Source organism: Glycine soja, chromosome 4 (genome assembly GCF_004193775.1).
Source record: "Glycine soja cultivar W05 chromosome 4, ASM419377v2, whole genome shotgun sequence".
Classification (NCBI taxonomy): domain Eukaryota; kingdom Viridiplantae; phylum Streptophyta; class Magnoliopsida; order Fabales; family Fabaceae; genus Glycine; species Glycine soja.
Genome location: NC_041005.1, coordinates 47895334 through 47910996, shown reverse-complemented (window position 1 = coordinate 47910996; position 15663 = coordinate 47895334). Strand labels below are relative to the sequence as shown.

Genomic DNA, 15663 nt, shown 5'->3' with positions numbered 1-15663 from the left:
AGAAGAAAAATAATACATCTAAAAATTAAAAATTAATCTTATAAAAAAAGACAAATAAATATCTAAAAAAATCTTATAATTAGATAGTATGCGAGTAACCCTTAACAAATTCAATCATATTAAACCATTTTTTTTACCGGTCTGGCCCCGGGTTAAAATGAAAACACATGTATTGACACATAACAGAAAATGGAACTTGATTCAAATACGACCGTACATGATATCACTTTGTGGTTTGTAAGTGCTGGATGAGCTGTACGTACTTAAACTCCCTACAGGGTATTCAAAAGAAAAGGAAAATGAATAATAATTAGCCAAAGGAGGAGTAGGAGTAGTAGTAGTGGTGACATTAGGCAGCCAAAAGCAATAATAATAATGATAAGCAGCCAAAGGAAAGGGTAAAGTAAACTAGAAGTTGGATGGCTTGGACTTGGAATTAGAGCATTGCTGCCACTCAATGAAGCTTTGGAGGGTAGCAACATCAGCCCTATAGTGCTTCTGTGTAAATTCAAACAAATTGGACCATGTGAAATCAGGGTACTTCCTTTCCTCATTTCTGCATAACAGATTGTCTGGGGGCCTCACTATTTTGTCTTCTCTTGGACACACAAAGTAAACCAGGGACCTTCTCTCCCTGTATGTGTTCACCAATGCCCTGTGTAGACAACTCTTGTATCTCCCATTTGACAAAGCCTAACACACCAACAAGCCCAATTTATTCAATCAATTCATTTGTATCTACCCCAAATCAAAATACTTTCAATTTTCAGACATAAAATTTGTGAATGTTTTTTATTTTTTATTTTTCTTTTTATTATTTCAATCAAGTAACAGAAACTTCATTGAATAACATATGTGAGTTTTGGAAAAAATCAAAGTCTCACCTCGACTAAAAATAAAGTCAAGTTAAAATATGTAAATAAGACACAACTCTCACCCATTGAACTAATTTTTAGGCTTAAATTAAGTCTAAACTTATATTTTAAATTTTTAAACTTATGATTTACAAAAATGATGGGTCAAGCAATGTTACAAATAGACAAAAACAAAATAAATAAACAAATGAATTTTGAGGCCTTAAGCCTTTAATGGTTGGACTATTCCGGTCAAGTGGCAAAATTAGAGTATAGACAAATGAAAAAAGTGTGAATAAATACAATCAGATGATGCAATATATAAAATATAAAATATTGTCGTATAATTGCGTGTATGATTATTTTATATATTATCTTATGATGGATAAATGTTCTGCCATAGACAAATGAAAATAGTGTGATCAAATTCAATATATAAATATAAAATATTGTTGTATAATTGCGTGTATGATTATTTTATATATTAACTGATGATGGAATATGGATAGGTGTTCAGCCAAAGACATCCTACTTACGTATGCATCACATCAATTTTTTTCTTATTTTTCTTTTGTCGATAACCACATATATTAGCCATCAAATCTTTGTTGTATCTGAAACATGCTAGCCGAGGTGTTTCATAAAATTAATAGTACATTTAATTGAGCTTTACGTATTTTTATGATATAATTTTTTATTTTTTAGAATTTAATCTTTTTAGTTTTCTTATGAAAATGTTAAAGTTGTTTTTGTAAGTTTAGAATTTTCCAGATAAAGTATTTAATTATCTCAAAATTTATTATTCGAATTTTAGTAAAAAATATTTAAAAAGTATAAACAAAATATAGCCTTAAAAGTGGAAATGGTCTCAAAAAGTTTATAACTACAATTAAAAAGCACAGCATAATGCAGCAAGAACCCTATGATTGCACATATACGACTTAATTGAAAGTAAGAAGTTTAAATAAAATCATTTGATTATTTATTTATTTAGTTCAAAGAGTTTGAGTAAATTGCTTCCAAAATTAAGTAATTTCAAAGGAATTACTAAATGTCACCTTTTTTTTTGTTTTAACAATATGAAATCATAATTCATTTTTATTGTCACTAGTCATTATTAGTACAAATTAGTGTTGTTTTAGTTAGAATAAACGATGATATGCACGTACAAATTAATGTTCTTTATTAGTCAAACCATTTTATTTATTTTTATTACTTATAAAGAGAGCACCCGTATTATTCTAAATGAATTTAATATAATAAAGTTAATTTAGACATAATATGTTCAAAACAGAATTTTTGAAATTATGTTTTTAAAATACATTTCGTATGACAATTAGTTTCTAACTCAATCAAATCAATTTTTTTAAGTCGAAACTCCAAACAGTGTTACAGGTAAAGCCTAATATTAATTATAAAAAAAAAAACCATGTCTTCTATTGCATGCTATAGGTACTATTTATGAAAAAGTTTCCATGCGCCAATGTAATGATAACCTTAGGGTAAAACTGGCTCTTTAATTAAGATGAGGAAAAGATCGATCAAAAGAGTTAGATGATATGTGGCATCATTTTATATATCAAAAAAGAAAAAAAATAGTATAGTATAGTTTGCATACCATGAAAGTGTCACCTATGTTTATGACTAGGGCTTCAGATCGAGGGCGAACAGCGAACCATTTGTTATCTACAAAAACTTCTAAACCTCCAACTTGGTCTTGATGAAGAATGGTTAGTGAGGTTGGATCAGTGTGAGGGCCAGTGCCTAAGGTGAGGTTGGCACTGTTGCATGGTGGATAATAGTTGCACCTCATTATTGAGTCACCATCTTCAAAAAATCTTCGATAATGTCCACGATCCACACCCAAACTAATAGCCAAGAGCTCCATAATTACTAAAGATAAATCCTTCATTGCTTCACAGTACTTTTGATAAACCCTCCTATTAGAAAAAAATAAAGATATATAATTCCAATTAGAAGAGAATACTGTCTCTACTAGCTGGCTGCAGATTATGTTCATTGTGGAACATTTTATTAGCATTAATAGTTGTGGTACAAAAGGGTACAGTCGGGTCCTATATATTGTCCTAATAAACTCTTGTTTTCACTGACCGTAAGAAAAGATAAGATGGTGTGGCTTGATTGGTTGCATTGATATATACAAATATATATATTAATTACTACACGCAAATATATTAATTTGAGAAAAAGAAAATATGAATATGATAATATAGATTAATTTAAAAGTTAGATTGATAAAGCTTAATATTTATAAAAAAAATATTTAAAATGTCATTTTATGGAATTTGTTAATTGATGTCTACCGATCCCATCTATTAAATAAAATATAATTATGTTTATATAAACTATTAAGTACTTTATAGTATATCTTAGGCTTTCTAAAAAATATAATTATAATATAGGAATTTATATTTTATATTAATATATATATAATTCTATCAAATATCAAATTTTTATAAGAAAAATGATTGGTTGATATTTTAAATTTAAAATTTTATTTCAAAAATTGTATGTTATGTTAATCAAATCAAATAACAGTTTCTTAAAAATAAAATAAAAACTAGAAATAAATAAGTTTTTCTAAAATAAAAAATATATCATAACAATAACTAAATAACGTAACTATCATAATTTATTTTATTTTATTATATGTTATCTACCAAAAAAAAAGAAACCTTTAAAATAAATATAAAAAATAGGTTTCAAGTATTGGCATTGAATATGGGTATGTGATGATAATTGATATGCAGACATTGTCCGTTTTGAGATAGATATCCGTGCAGCACGGTGGCTTGGCAATCTTGTCCACGATAATCTCAACCGAGCAGTTGTAACAGTTCTTTCTTTTGTTTGTTTTTCCATAAAATAATTTTGTTTAAGAACAAGGTGGGTCAAGTAGCAAGCTGATGTGACAAAAACCAAAGTTGTCATATAGTTTGTAGAAAACAAATGTTAGTAATATTTTTTTTATTATCATGTAATTATTATAGAGTATTTAAGACTTTATTGGTAATTAAATTTTATCAAAAAATTTGACTGATGATCTTTGTTAAAGTCTCTTTATATTTCAACTTTTTTTCATCACAAGTTTCCGTGGTGGAACCAACAAATGATGTAGGAGGCAAAAATATAGATTTATAAAGGGTGAATATATCCTACACGTGAATGAAAAATATTAGAGGGGGACGATTTAAATTTTTTACTTGTAAATATTCAAAGAGTTTTGTTATTAGAGAAGCAGAAGTGCTTATGGGTCAATGCTTAATTCCACTTTTGATAATTTGAAATTTTAGTTAAGAAAATTATAATGAAGAAATCATCAAATCAAATGAATGAGGATGATCTTACCCTGTGTGTTGAAGATCCTCGCCTAATACAGACTTGAAATTGTCAACAATCTGGGAGTTGGAGAAGCTTTGGTGATCATAGAGGAAAGAAAACGTCTCTTTCCATGGCAACTTGGACGAATAACGATCTGCATGAGCACCAGAGTACCCTGAGACACCACCAGGTTTTCTCTTAGCACCCATCTTTTTGCTCAATGGGAGCTTAAAAATGGAATCAATTTCATGATATGCAGCATCAATGAGATCTGGGTCCACACCATGGTTTATCACTTGGAAGAACCCATGCTTCAAGCAGGCAGTTCTCACAAGCTCTGCTGCATTAGCAATGGCTTTCTCATCACCATTCTTAAAGATTGCTAAGTCCACAAGGGGTTCCTTCAGCTCCTCTTGGGTGGTGTCAACCAAGTCCCTAGAAGGCCATAGGAACTCTTTGGGCATTTCCCCTTGCATTTGCTGCAAATTTGAACCAAAAACTATGCCACCATTATTCTCATTTTTGGGCTCTTGTTGTGGCTGTGATGCAGGGTAAATTACTAGAGTGGAAGCACTTGATTCCATTAGGGGAGGAGACATGTTTTTTGCATATAGCATAAGGAGAAGGTGCTCTCTATATATAGCTAGTAGGGAAGGATATTGATGAGGTAAAGAAACATAAATATAAATAATTAAAGTTTAAGTAAAGAAATCAAACTAAGAAATAATTAAAAGCTATATATCTTAGCTAGAGTGCTAATACAATTGTCAATAATTAAAGTTTTTTTTATAAAAAAAATGGAAAGCTTATGAGATCAGATTCAACGCAAGGCATGTCAAAGTCTGATCATAAAGGAAGTTACAAACAACATTGGGTCAATAATTAAAGATTTAAATGATACTCGCCTCCTTTTTGGTTTCCAAGAGCAATATAGGAGATATTATGGTATTGTGTTTTTTATTCATTACGTTTTTTTTAGTTCATAGGAGATATTATGGTATAATAGGTGAGTTGTCACATATAGTTCTTAGCTATTTATTATTTTATAATAAAATTTATAAGTTTATTAAATTTTTTTAAAAAAAAACAGGTAATAAATGATGGAGAATTTACTTTGACTATTGACACTCACGAAAAAAAATTAAAGTATTGACAGAATCATATTTGAAGAGAAGAATATCCGAATATATCTTTACTTATTTTTATAGCAAGGTAGCATACATGTATTTTATCTCACCTAATTAATTAAAGAAATTAAAAGGGAGTAGTAAAAATTGTACAAATTTAATCAGTCTAATTCTAAGAAATGCAAGTGAACTTATAAAAATAAGAGTAAATTATATTTCCCTAAACTTGACACATAAAGAAAATTAAACAACTTCATTTTTAAGCATCAACATGTTATTTATTTGAGTAGGTAAGATTTTGAATTTAAGTTTTGTAAGTGAAAAAAATATGACTAATTTGATTCTCTAACAAAAATTAATCATCAATAAAATTAATAGATATTTCATGTTAATATTACATTAAATTCTAAAAAGATCCAATTCCAAAAAGATCCACTAAACAACATTGCTCCTCCTCTGTGTCGTTGGCTTATTTCCTATTAGGAAGTCCCACAAGACACGATGTATTGAAAATCAATTAAATGCTCCAATATTTTTGTCATTTGATGATAAGCACTCATGCCCATAATCCATTAAGTAAGATAAAACTTAAACAATTATCTACTTCATAGCATAACAATCCAAATTGTTTTCCTTTCGATCTTGAAGCCTTAATCCAGCCTAGACCACAAAGCCAATTAGCTCTTCGACTTTAGCTTCAGTAGTCATGACTCAAATACCATGACATTATCAAATGTGAAGGAAAAAGAATATTTAAATTGTATCTAACTTGTATTTACAAAAAAAGATTACATGTATATATAGATCTCATTCCACTTAATTAAGGAAGTAAAAATGCTTCAAAAAAAAATAATAAGGAAGTAAAAATTACACAAACTAATCAAATCAAGTCAGCCTAATTCTAGAAAATACAAATTAACTAAAATATGCGTAAATCTAATGTCTTAGTTGAATAAGATCTATAAATTATTATAAATTCTTTGACACTATTCCTATAAATAAAAAAATAGTAATAAAACAACCTAACTATATGATGGTGACAATCAATTAAAATATATATCAAATACACAATCATAATAGTAGTATTTCCTAATAATAAAAATCAGAAATTTATTTGAAAGTTTTACAGTTGATTTTCAATGTCAGTAATCTCATTTAATGGATGATTATTATTATTATGGTGTATAGGTTTAAATTAGTGGATGGTTATGATTCATAGTTTTTTTTACTGCATGGTTTATAGTTTTAAATACTTCTTAATTCTCGTAACTATAATTAACTTGATTTTATTCTTTTAATAAAATTATTATTTATCTCTATATATTAATTTTTTTTATTACTAATAATGATGTACTATTATAACATATTTCTTGGCAATTCCTAACTACATGGTTATCTAACAAAAAAAAAAGGACTTACTACCTGACGATCATACCACATTAAGTTAATACTATGGAACATTTTAGTGGCAATATATGAGATAATGTTGGAGTTTTGAACGCTAATGGAGAAAACTTGTTACTAAGTTTTAAGAGAAATTGAATTAAAGAAGGAAGAAAATTTTATTGATCACTGCTCTCAATGTAGATTACAAAGGCCCTATATATATAGGCCACAAACTTTAACAAACTACAGCTGTTAATCTAACTAACTAACCGAAATGACAGCTGGACAAAACAAACTTCAGATTCTGATCAACTACCAAGTTCTGAAACACCAGAACTTCTGAAACAACAACTCTTGAACTAAGATTGAAATACAACAACTAATACACCTCCTTATTACAATCTTAGCTTGTCGAATTCATCTCTAACTTCATCTTCAGATTTTCCAGTGTGCTCGTCTTCAGAGCCTTAGTCAGAATGTCTGCAAGTTGATCTTCAGTCTTGCAGTGCAGAAGCTCCAGCTTATCATTGTTCACTTGATCTCTCAAGAAATGATATCTGGTCTCTATATGCTTGCTCCTACCATGAGCTACAGGATGCTTAGCCAAATCGATAGCAGACTTGCTATCTAACATAATTCTAACCTTATTATCAGACTTCAAACCCAATTCCTGCATAAGCATGCATAACCATTGAGCTTGACAAGCTGCCATTGAAGCAGCTATGTACTCAGCTTCACACGATGATAATGCAACCACTGCCTGCTTCTTTGAACACCATGAGAATGGTGCATTACCATACATAAACACATAAGCTGCAGTACTCTTTCTGTCATTAACATCTCCACTCCAGTCAGAGTCTGAGTATCCATATAGTTCAGCATCTGGTGTGTCAATTCCAGTTCTATATAGAATACCAAGTCCCTCTGTACCCTTCACATATCTTAGTATCCTCTTAGCTGCTACCAAGTGTGAAGTCATGGGCTTTTCCATGAATCTACTAATCAATCCAACACCATAAGTAATATCAGGCCTAGTGTGGCACAAATATCTTAGTGAACCTACAATCTGCTTGAACAAAGTAGCATCCACTGATTCTTCTACGCCTTCCTTGATTAGCTTTGTACCAGTATCAATTGGAGTGGTGACAGGCTTGCTATTATTCATATTGAACCTCTTCAATATGTCTCTTGCATACTTCTTCTGATGAATAAGCACTCCTTCTGTGGACATCACAATTTCTATTCCTAGAAAATATGATAACACACCCAAATCTGACATTTCAAACTTTCTCATCATGGCTTCCTTAAACCATTCAATTTCCATTGTATCACTTCCAGTTACAATCATATCATCAACATACAAACATACTATCAACTTCTGGTTGTCATCAGAATTTCTAAAGTAAATTCCATGTTCTGTGATGCATTTCTCAAAGCCTTGACTGATAAGAAATTGGTCAATTTTCTTATTCCAAGCTCTGGGTGCCTGCTTAAGGCCATATAGAGCTTTCCTCAGTCTGTACACATAATCCTCCTTGCCCTTTATCTCAAATCCAGGTGGCTGACTCACATAAACTTCTTCTTCTAGCTCACCATTCAAAAATGCTGATTTGACATCTAGTTGAAACATCTTCCAACTCTTCCAGCTAGCTATTGCAATAATCAATCTTATTGTCTCCATTCTAGCTACAGGGGCAAAAACCTCATTATAATCTAGGCCTTGTCTCTGCAGAAAACCTCTTGCCACAAGCCTAGCCTTATATTTTGCAACTTGACCATCTGGCTTCAATTTAGTCTTGTATACCCACTTCACATCAATACACTTCTTGCTCGTAGGTAACTTAACCAAAAACCATGTTTCATTCTTTTTTATGGACTGTAACTCATCTAACATAGCATTCCTCCAATGCTCTTCCTTCATTGCTTGTTCAAGACTGACTGGCTCAGATTCAGCTAGCATAGCTAGTTGAATTAGTTCACCATCATCAGCCACTGCAGTATCTGGAAACCTCACACAATCATTCAGCCTTTGTGGAGCTTGTACATTTCTAGTTGGTCTTTCAGATGCACCTCCTTGATTTGTGTTCACCTCTTGTACTGGTGATTCAGTATCATTGAGATACACCATACTATTCTTCCTTGATGAGCTACCTTCCCAATTCCAGCTACTTGCTTCATCAAACTTTACATCTTTGCTGAACATTATTTTCTTCTCTATAGGATCATACAATTTGTATGAACCTGTTGAGTGATAACCAACCATGACAACTGCTTGAGCCTTGTCATCTAGCTTCCTTCTCAATTGATCAGGTATGTGCCTAAAACACAATGAACCAAACACTCTCAGATGCTTCACACACGGTTTGATTCCTGACCAAGCTTCTTCAGGTGTAACATACTCTAATCTCTTGGTTGGACATCTGTTCAACAAATAAACTGCAGTAGCAGTTGCTTCACCCCACAGATAGGTTGGTAAACCCTTTTCTTTAATCATGCTTCTCACCATATTCACAATGGTTCTATTCTTTCTCTCTGCAATACCATTGTGTTGTGGAGTATAGGGTGCAGTCACTTCATGCTTAATGCCATTTGATTCACAAAATGACCTGAACTCATTAGATGTGTATTCTCCACCACCATCAGTTCTAAGCTTGCTTACTACTTCACCACTTTCATTCTGAACCATTATTCTAAACTTCTTAAAGACATCAAGGACTTCACTTTTCTTAACTATCAAGTATATCCATAATTTTCTAGTAAACTCATCTATGAATGATACAAAATAGTTATTACCTCCCATTGATTTTACTTCAAATGGTCCACACACATCAGAGTGAATTGTCTCCAGCTTTCTTGTTGCTCTGGTTGGAATCTCAGTGTTGTAAGAACTCCTTGACTGCTTTGAAATACAACACTTGTCACACACCTTGTCAGGTTCAGTAATATGAGGCAATCCAATTACCATTTTCTTCTTCTGAAGCTTATTGAGATCTCCAAAATTCAAATGCCCAAATCTTTGGTGCCATAACCAGTTCTCATTACCAGCTTTTGTCAACAAGCACTGATTTTCAACAATATTGATTCCAATTTTGAAAGTTCTTTGTCTTGACATTTGAACTTTCAGAATTGTTCTCATTTTATTGTCAAAAATTCTCAAGATCTTGTCTTCCATTCTCACAGTATAACCCTTCTCAAGCAATTGTCCAATACTAATGAGATTACTTTTCATATTTGGAACATAGAGAACATCATAAATGAATGAGTCTTTACCATCTTTGCTCTGAATCTTGATCTTGCCTATGCCTTCAGCATTCACCACACTGTCATCAGCAAATCTAATCTTCCTTGTGACTGACTCATCAAGCTCACAAAACCAGGTTTTCTTCCCACTCATGTGGTTTGAACAACCTGTGTCTAGATACCATTGATCATCATCATCTTCTTCTTTGATGATTGCCATTAACATAGCTCCTTCTGAATCGTAACCCTCATTGTCATGAACAAATTGAGCTTCATCAGATTCTTCTCTTGGTACCTTCTTAGATTTGCATTCAGCTGCAAAGTGACCCCACTTCTGACAATTATAACACTGAATATCTTTCTTGTTTATCTTCTTCTTCTGACCTTTATTTCCTTCTTGAGAACTGTTATCATGGCCTTTGCTTGTTCCTTCATTTGAGTTCTTTGAATTCTGATTCTTTCTTTTGCCTTTCTTATACTTTCCTTTCTTCTGATGCTGAGCCTGCAGAGCTTGATCAGCTGCACTTTCATTTGACTTGTCTTTGATCTTGCTTCTTTCATTTAATCTCAGTTCATGAGCCTCTAGCGATGCTTGAAGTTCTTCAATCTTCAACTCATCAAGATTCTTTGACTCTTCTTTAGCTACTACTATGTGATCAAACTTAGGAGTTAGTGTTCTCAACACCTTCTCAATCTTCATCAAATCAGAGATTTTTTCACCATTTCTCACCATTTGATTAGTTAAGCTTGTTAACCTCACAAAGTATTGATTAACAGTTTCACCCTCAGTCATCTGCAGCAATTCATATTGCCTTCTTAGAGCTTGCAATCGTACCTTCTTTAACTTTTCATCTCCACCATAGTTCCTAGCCAAAGTATCCCAAGCTTCTTTTGCATTTTCACAATGCACAATCTTCTCAAAAATGTCTGCATCCAAACATTGATGAATGATGAACAAAGCTTTACCATCCCGTTTCTTTTGTTCTTTGTGCGCAGCATTTTGATCATCAGTTGGGTTTCTGGGTAATGCAGCAACTCCAGTATTCACGATTTCAACCACATCTTGAAATCTGAATATTACCTTCATCTTCGCGATCCATTGATCATAGTTTTTCCCATCAAATATTGGTAGGTGTGCTGGAAAACCATTATTTGATAATGTTGTAGCCATCTTTCACAGATTCTGCAACTTTCTTGAGGTTCTTGAAAGCGAACCTGGCTCTTGATACCAATTCTGTTGGAGTTTTGAACGCTAATGGAGAAAACTTGTTACTAAGTTTTAAGAGAAATTGAATTAAAGAAGGAAGAAAATTTTATTGATCACTGCTCTCAATGTAGATTACAAAGGCCCTATATATATAGGCCACAAACTTTAACAAACTACAGCTGTTAATCTAACTAACTAACCGAAATGACAGCTGGACAAAACAAACTTCAGATTCTGATCAACTACCAAGTTCTGAAACACCAGAACTTCTGAAACAACAACTCTTGAACTAAGATTGAAATACAACAACTAATAGATAAGACTAATTTAATAAATTATGAGATAAGACTAAATAGGAAATTTTCTGACTATTTTAAGAAATTTTAAACTTTCTAAAGCATGTGACGTAATACGTGACATATCATTAATAAATTATGAGATGAGACTATTTTAAGAATTTCAAAATTTTATAAAAATAAGAACTAATAAAAGAAATTTAAAAAACTAAAACTAAATTAAATCATACCTATATAAGTGCAACAAAAGAAATCATACTTATAAAGATTAAAAAAATATGTAATCTTGCAATAAAAAAAATATTTAATCTTAATTTATGTCAGTTAAAAGCATGGTACAATGTTTCCTCCCCTAAACATGATTAATGCTGATTCATCGAACCGAGGTTACCTTCCCTAAACTTTAGTGCACCGAAAGAATACTTTTTAAACATGAATGTTAGTTCATGAATTTGGGTTGTTTAATGTTGTTAACAACTGCATACAATCCCAATTCCCATGATAACTAAATTACTACTATAATTTTGTCAGAATTTAAGCATAAGACCTCATTTTTTTTAGGAACATGCACTTTGAACTGCAGGGATTCTTTTTCCTTACTTAACGGGGATTCTTCTTCCTAGTCAACACAGTCTTTAAAAAAAATATGTATAACTATCTTGTTAAACTATTTAATGACGTTACAAATCGTTTGATTCACTAACATAGTATTTTATTATCATTTAACGTCTTTATTTGATAATAAAGACTAAAAGTGTTATCGAATAAAAAATTCAAAAACTTTAACCAATCAAAATTTAAATTTGGAACAAAAGCATAAATCCAAAAAGTTTATAACCAAAAAGATAGTAAATCCTATTTTCTTAACAAACTTTTATTATAAATTTATTTCTTAAAAATAATATGTTTTATTTTTTTTTTAAAAAAATGACTTATTTACGAGTTCGTTGAATTAAAATTTATAAAGACAAAATAATGATAAAAAAGAATTATTAAAATTGTTAACATTCTTTTCTTTTCAAATAAAACAATAATTTAACATTTTCATTGTAAAAAAATTTACACAATCAATTAATCATTTTTATTATAATTTTAAAAAAAAAATATTATAAAAACAAATTTATTATATATAATTTACCGTAGTGTAAATAATATTTTTACTATTTTTACATGTATTATTGATTCATGAAACAAAGTAAATATCATCAAGCGAGTGAATCAACTTGATGATATTAATTTAACTTAATCAATGATTCCAGAAGTTTGGATATCTAATTACATTAAATATTTAGAAAAAAAAATTTATCACTTGTAATAGTTCTATCTGATTCAAACAATAATGTCTTTAGTGAAAAATAATTATAATTTGAAAAAAAAAATGAAACAAAGTGTATTATTGCATAAAATTTGTGTTGTAACCAATAAAAATTAGTCTAATTTATAAGAATTGAACTCATATCCTATAATTATGAGTTCTAATCTAATGTTCCTGAGAACATTTAGTAGTAGATATTCAGAAAGTATCTTTTGTAAATATTTATTGAATATTAAGACATGACTACTATCTCGACTACACTCACTTAATCTGTCTCAAAAAAAAAAATGGACGTGTAATATTTGATGATTGGAAGGTTGTGGTCTCTGTGGCAGTGAATAATTAGTTGGTTAAAGTTTATAAAGAGATTGAGGATTAGAAGACAAAGGCCAAGTTGGAAAAGTCGAATCTAATGAATGTTTAGAATATTTTTTGTTTTTGGTGAAATGAGCCAACAATTGAGACGAGTGGACACCTCCTTTCTCAAGTGAAATTTCAAGACAGGAGCGGAGCATACTCTGTTTTGTTTTGGTTTCTCTCTCTCATATTTTCTTTTTCTTCTTCTTCTTTCCTTTTCTAGTCTGGGCCTTTATTACTAATTGTGGTTACAGCCATTTATCAGGATTCAACTGCTAACTACTTTGATTGTAGACTCTGTCGTGCCACATGGACTGATTTTTTTATTTTTCTGTCAAAAAAATAAGTGTTTTTATTTTAAACATTCCTATTTATGAATTTCAATTACAAGATTATTTTTTACATTAGCAAAAAATGAGGTTTAATTAAATTAGAGTTTTATACAATTCTAATGGTTAAATTAGAATATGTCTCTAACTTTTTCATCTTTAATTTATGAAATAAGAAAATATAAATGGAAATCAAAATTGAAACGATGGTAACATTTATTAGAATGCAGTTATGAATCTAACTTTTTTTTAAATGAAAGATAATATAAGAGAAAGGGGAGGAATACTTGCATTATAAATTGATTATTTCTGAAATTTAAATTATGAGAATAGTATATAATGAGAAAATAGTTTATATTCATAATAAATTATTGTGTATGATAATTTATTAATTTTTAAAATAACTATTAAAATTGTCAATGTGAGTCTTGATTGTTGAGTCAACATAACTCAGGACTCATTCGATTAAACATGTAATGAGTTAGATTGCCTCAAGTTTTTTTTGTTAACATAGAGGATTTTTTTTAAATACAATTTATTTCACTAACTCACTAAATAAATAATCTATAAACTTAACTATTTAATTCTTTTTCAATCATGATAAAAGATACATAATATGTAACCTACACTAGCTTATCTTTTTTTTTTTTCATAATTGTCCAGGCAAAATGCCTAAGACACCAATAGATTAAAACTCAAAATGGGAATTAACATCTTCCAAAAGAAACTTTACAGCAAATTCAGGAATAACATTGAAAAAACAAACATCATAAGCTAAGGATAAACCATGCTTGGCAAAGCAATCAGGCAACAAGTTGGCTTCTCTAAAAATGTGGCCAAAGAAGCATGGCTAGAATTGACCCTTCACTTTGAGAATTCCAGTAAGAAGATCTTTAAACTGACTGCTAGAAACATCATCGTCATCCGTAAGCTGAATAGCCTGTGAGACAATCTGATTCTATTTTCAAGCATTTGCAAACCATAAAGAATGGCCTATAACTCAGCTTCTAATTAATATAATGCAATGACCAAGTCTTCTAGACATGGCTTGTATAAATTAGCCTTCAGAGTTGCGAAGAACAACTCCACAAGACGCCATATATAGCCGCACCCTAGAAACAACTTGAAGAATCCCTGGTTTGTATTTTTCCACCTTCCAGACTTGTCACTAACATACATGCAGTCATCATTAAGAACTAATTTTTGGACTTCCTTGCTTCTGTTAATATCACGAAGAAGAGCCATAACATTAGCAGCAATATTCCCCTCAGTGGGCACCCATCTCGTCTAAAAAGCCATCTCATTTCTCCTCCACCATATTCGATCTTAAACAGCACCGAACACAACACTCCATGGTGAACTATCAACACATTTGTTGGTTCGCAAGTTCGTACTCAGCCAGTAGTGGTTAACATCATTTTGGAAGAACAATGAATTATGATGCATATTAAAGAGGTGCCAGACTAGTTTTGCACACTTACAAAGTCTCAGAATGGGTATGACACAAAATGCATCTATGATCAGTATCCATATGTCGGCGAACTCTTACCTCATTTGTTGGCAATACACCTTATGCATTCGGGCCACTCCAAATAATCATTCTGGTTGGAGCTGCAAGGAGGTTTCAACACCTTGATTTTATGATCAACGTCTGCAAGCACCTGATGCATTCACGAAAAACACACTAGAATATTCTCCCCAAAAATGGTTTGATTATTCCTGTATTGATTGAGTTTGCCACACTAAGGGACCCAAATGTCTTCCCAAAAGCGAATTGTTCTGCCATTGCCCAACTTCCAAATTAAATTTGGCATCAATTAGATTTTCCTAATTTTTTACAATTCCACGCCAAAGATTGGTTCCAAACAATCGATCATCAATATTAGGCACAATATCATCACCACATTTGTACTTTGTTCTAATAACTTTCACCCACAATTTTTCACTGTTCATACACAAATTCCATCCCACCTTCATCATCAAAGCTTGATTCATAACTCTTTCAAGCTAAAACCTCCTGACCTTTTCGAGGTACAAAGCGACTCCCATTTTTTCCAATGGACTTTCTTAGATTGAGAAGTATCACTCCAAACAAAATTCCGGCATTGTTGATCAATCTTCTCACATACCGAAGCAGGAGGAGAAATAGTTTGCATCTAAAGCTTGAACAATCAAAATTCCGCCATTGTTGATCAATCTTTCTACATTAG

The 15663-nt window shown here is 31.2% G+C and overlaps 1 protein-coding gene across 1 annotated transcript; it reads right to left on the bottom strand.

Annotated features, from left to right (window-relative positions):
- Window positions 1–94: 94 nt before the first annotated feature.
- LOC114410077 (gibberellin 20 oxidase 2-like) lies at window positions 95–4802 on the bottom strand. The gene is made up of 3 exons (XM_028373838.1): window positions 4224–4802; window positions 2473–2794; window positions 95–693 (listed from the first exon to the last, which is right to left on the bottom strand). Exons 1-3 carry the CDS (start codon window positions 4793–4795, stop codon window positions 409–411), a joined length of 1179 nt encoding a protein of 392 aa, XP_028229639.1. The 5' UTR covers window positions 4796–4802; the 3' UTR covers window positions 95–408.
- Between the last annotated feature and the right edge of the window lie 10861 nt (window positions 4803–15663).

Bases quoted from the DNA above. Each gene is read 5' to 3' on its own strand.
- LOC114410077 (XM_028373838.1), bottom strand. From the start codon at position 4,795: ATGTCTCCTCCCCTAATGGAATCAAGTGCTTCCACTCTAGTAATTTAC. The intron at 2,795-4,223 runs GTAAGATCATCC...TTTTTCTAATAG, and splicing joins GAGGATCTTCAACACACAGG to GAGGGTTTATCAAAAGTACT. The intron at 694-2,472 runs GTATGCAAACTA...TTGGTGTGTTAG, and splicing joins ACATAGGTGACACTTTCATG to GCTTTGTCAAATGGGAGATA.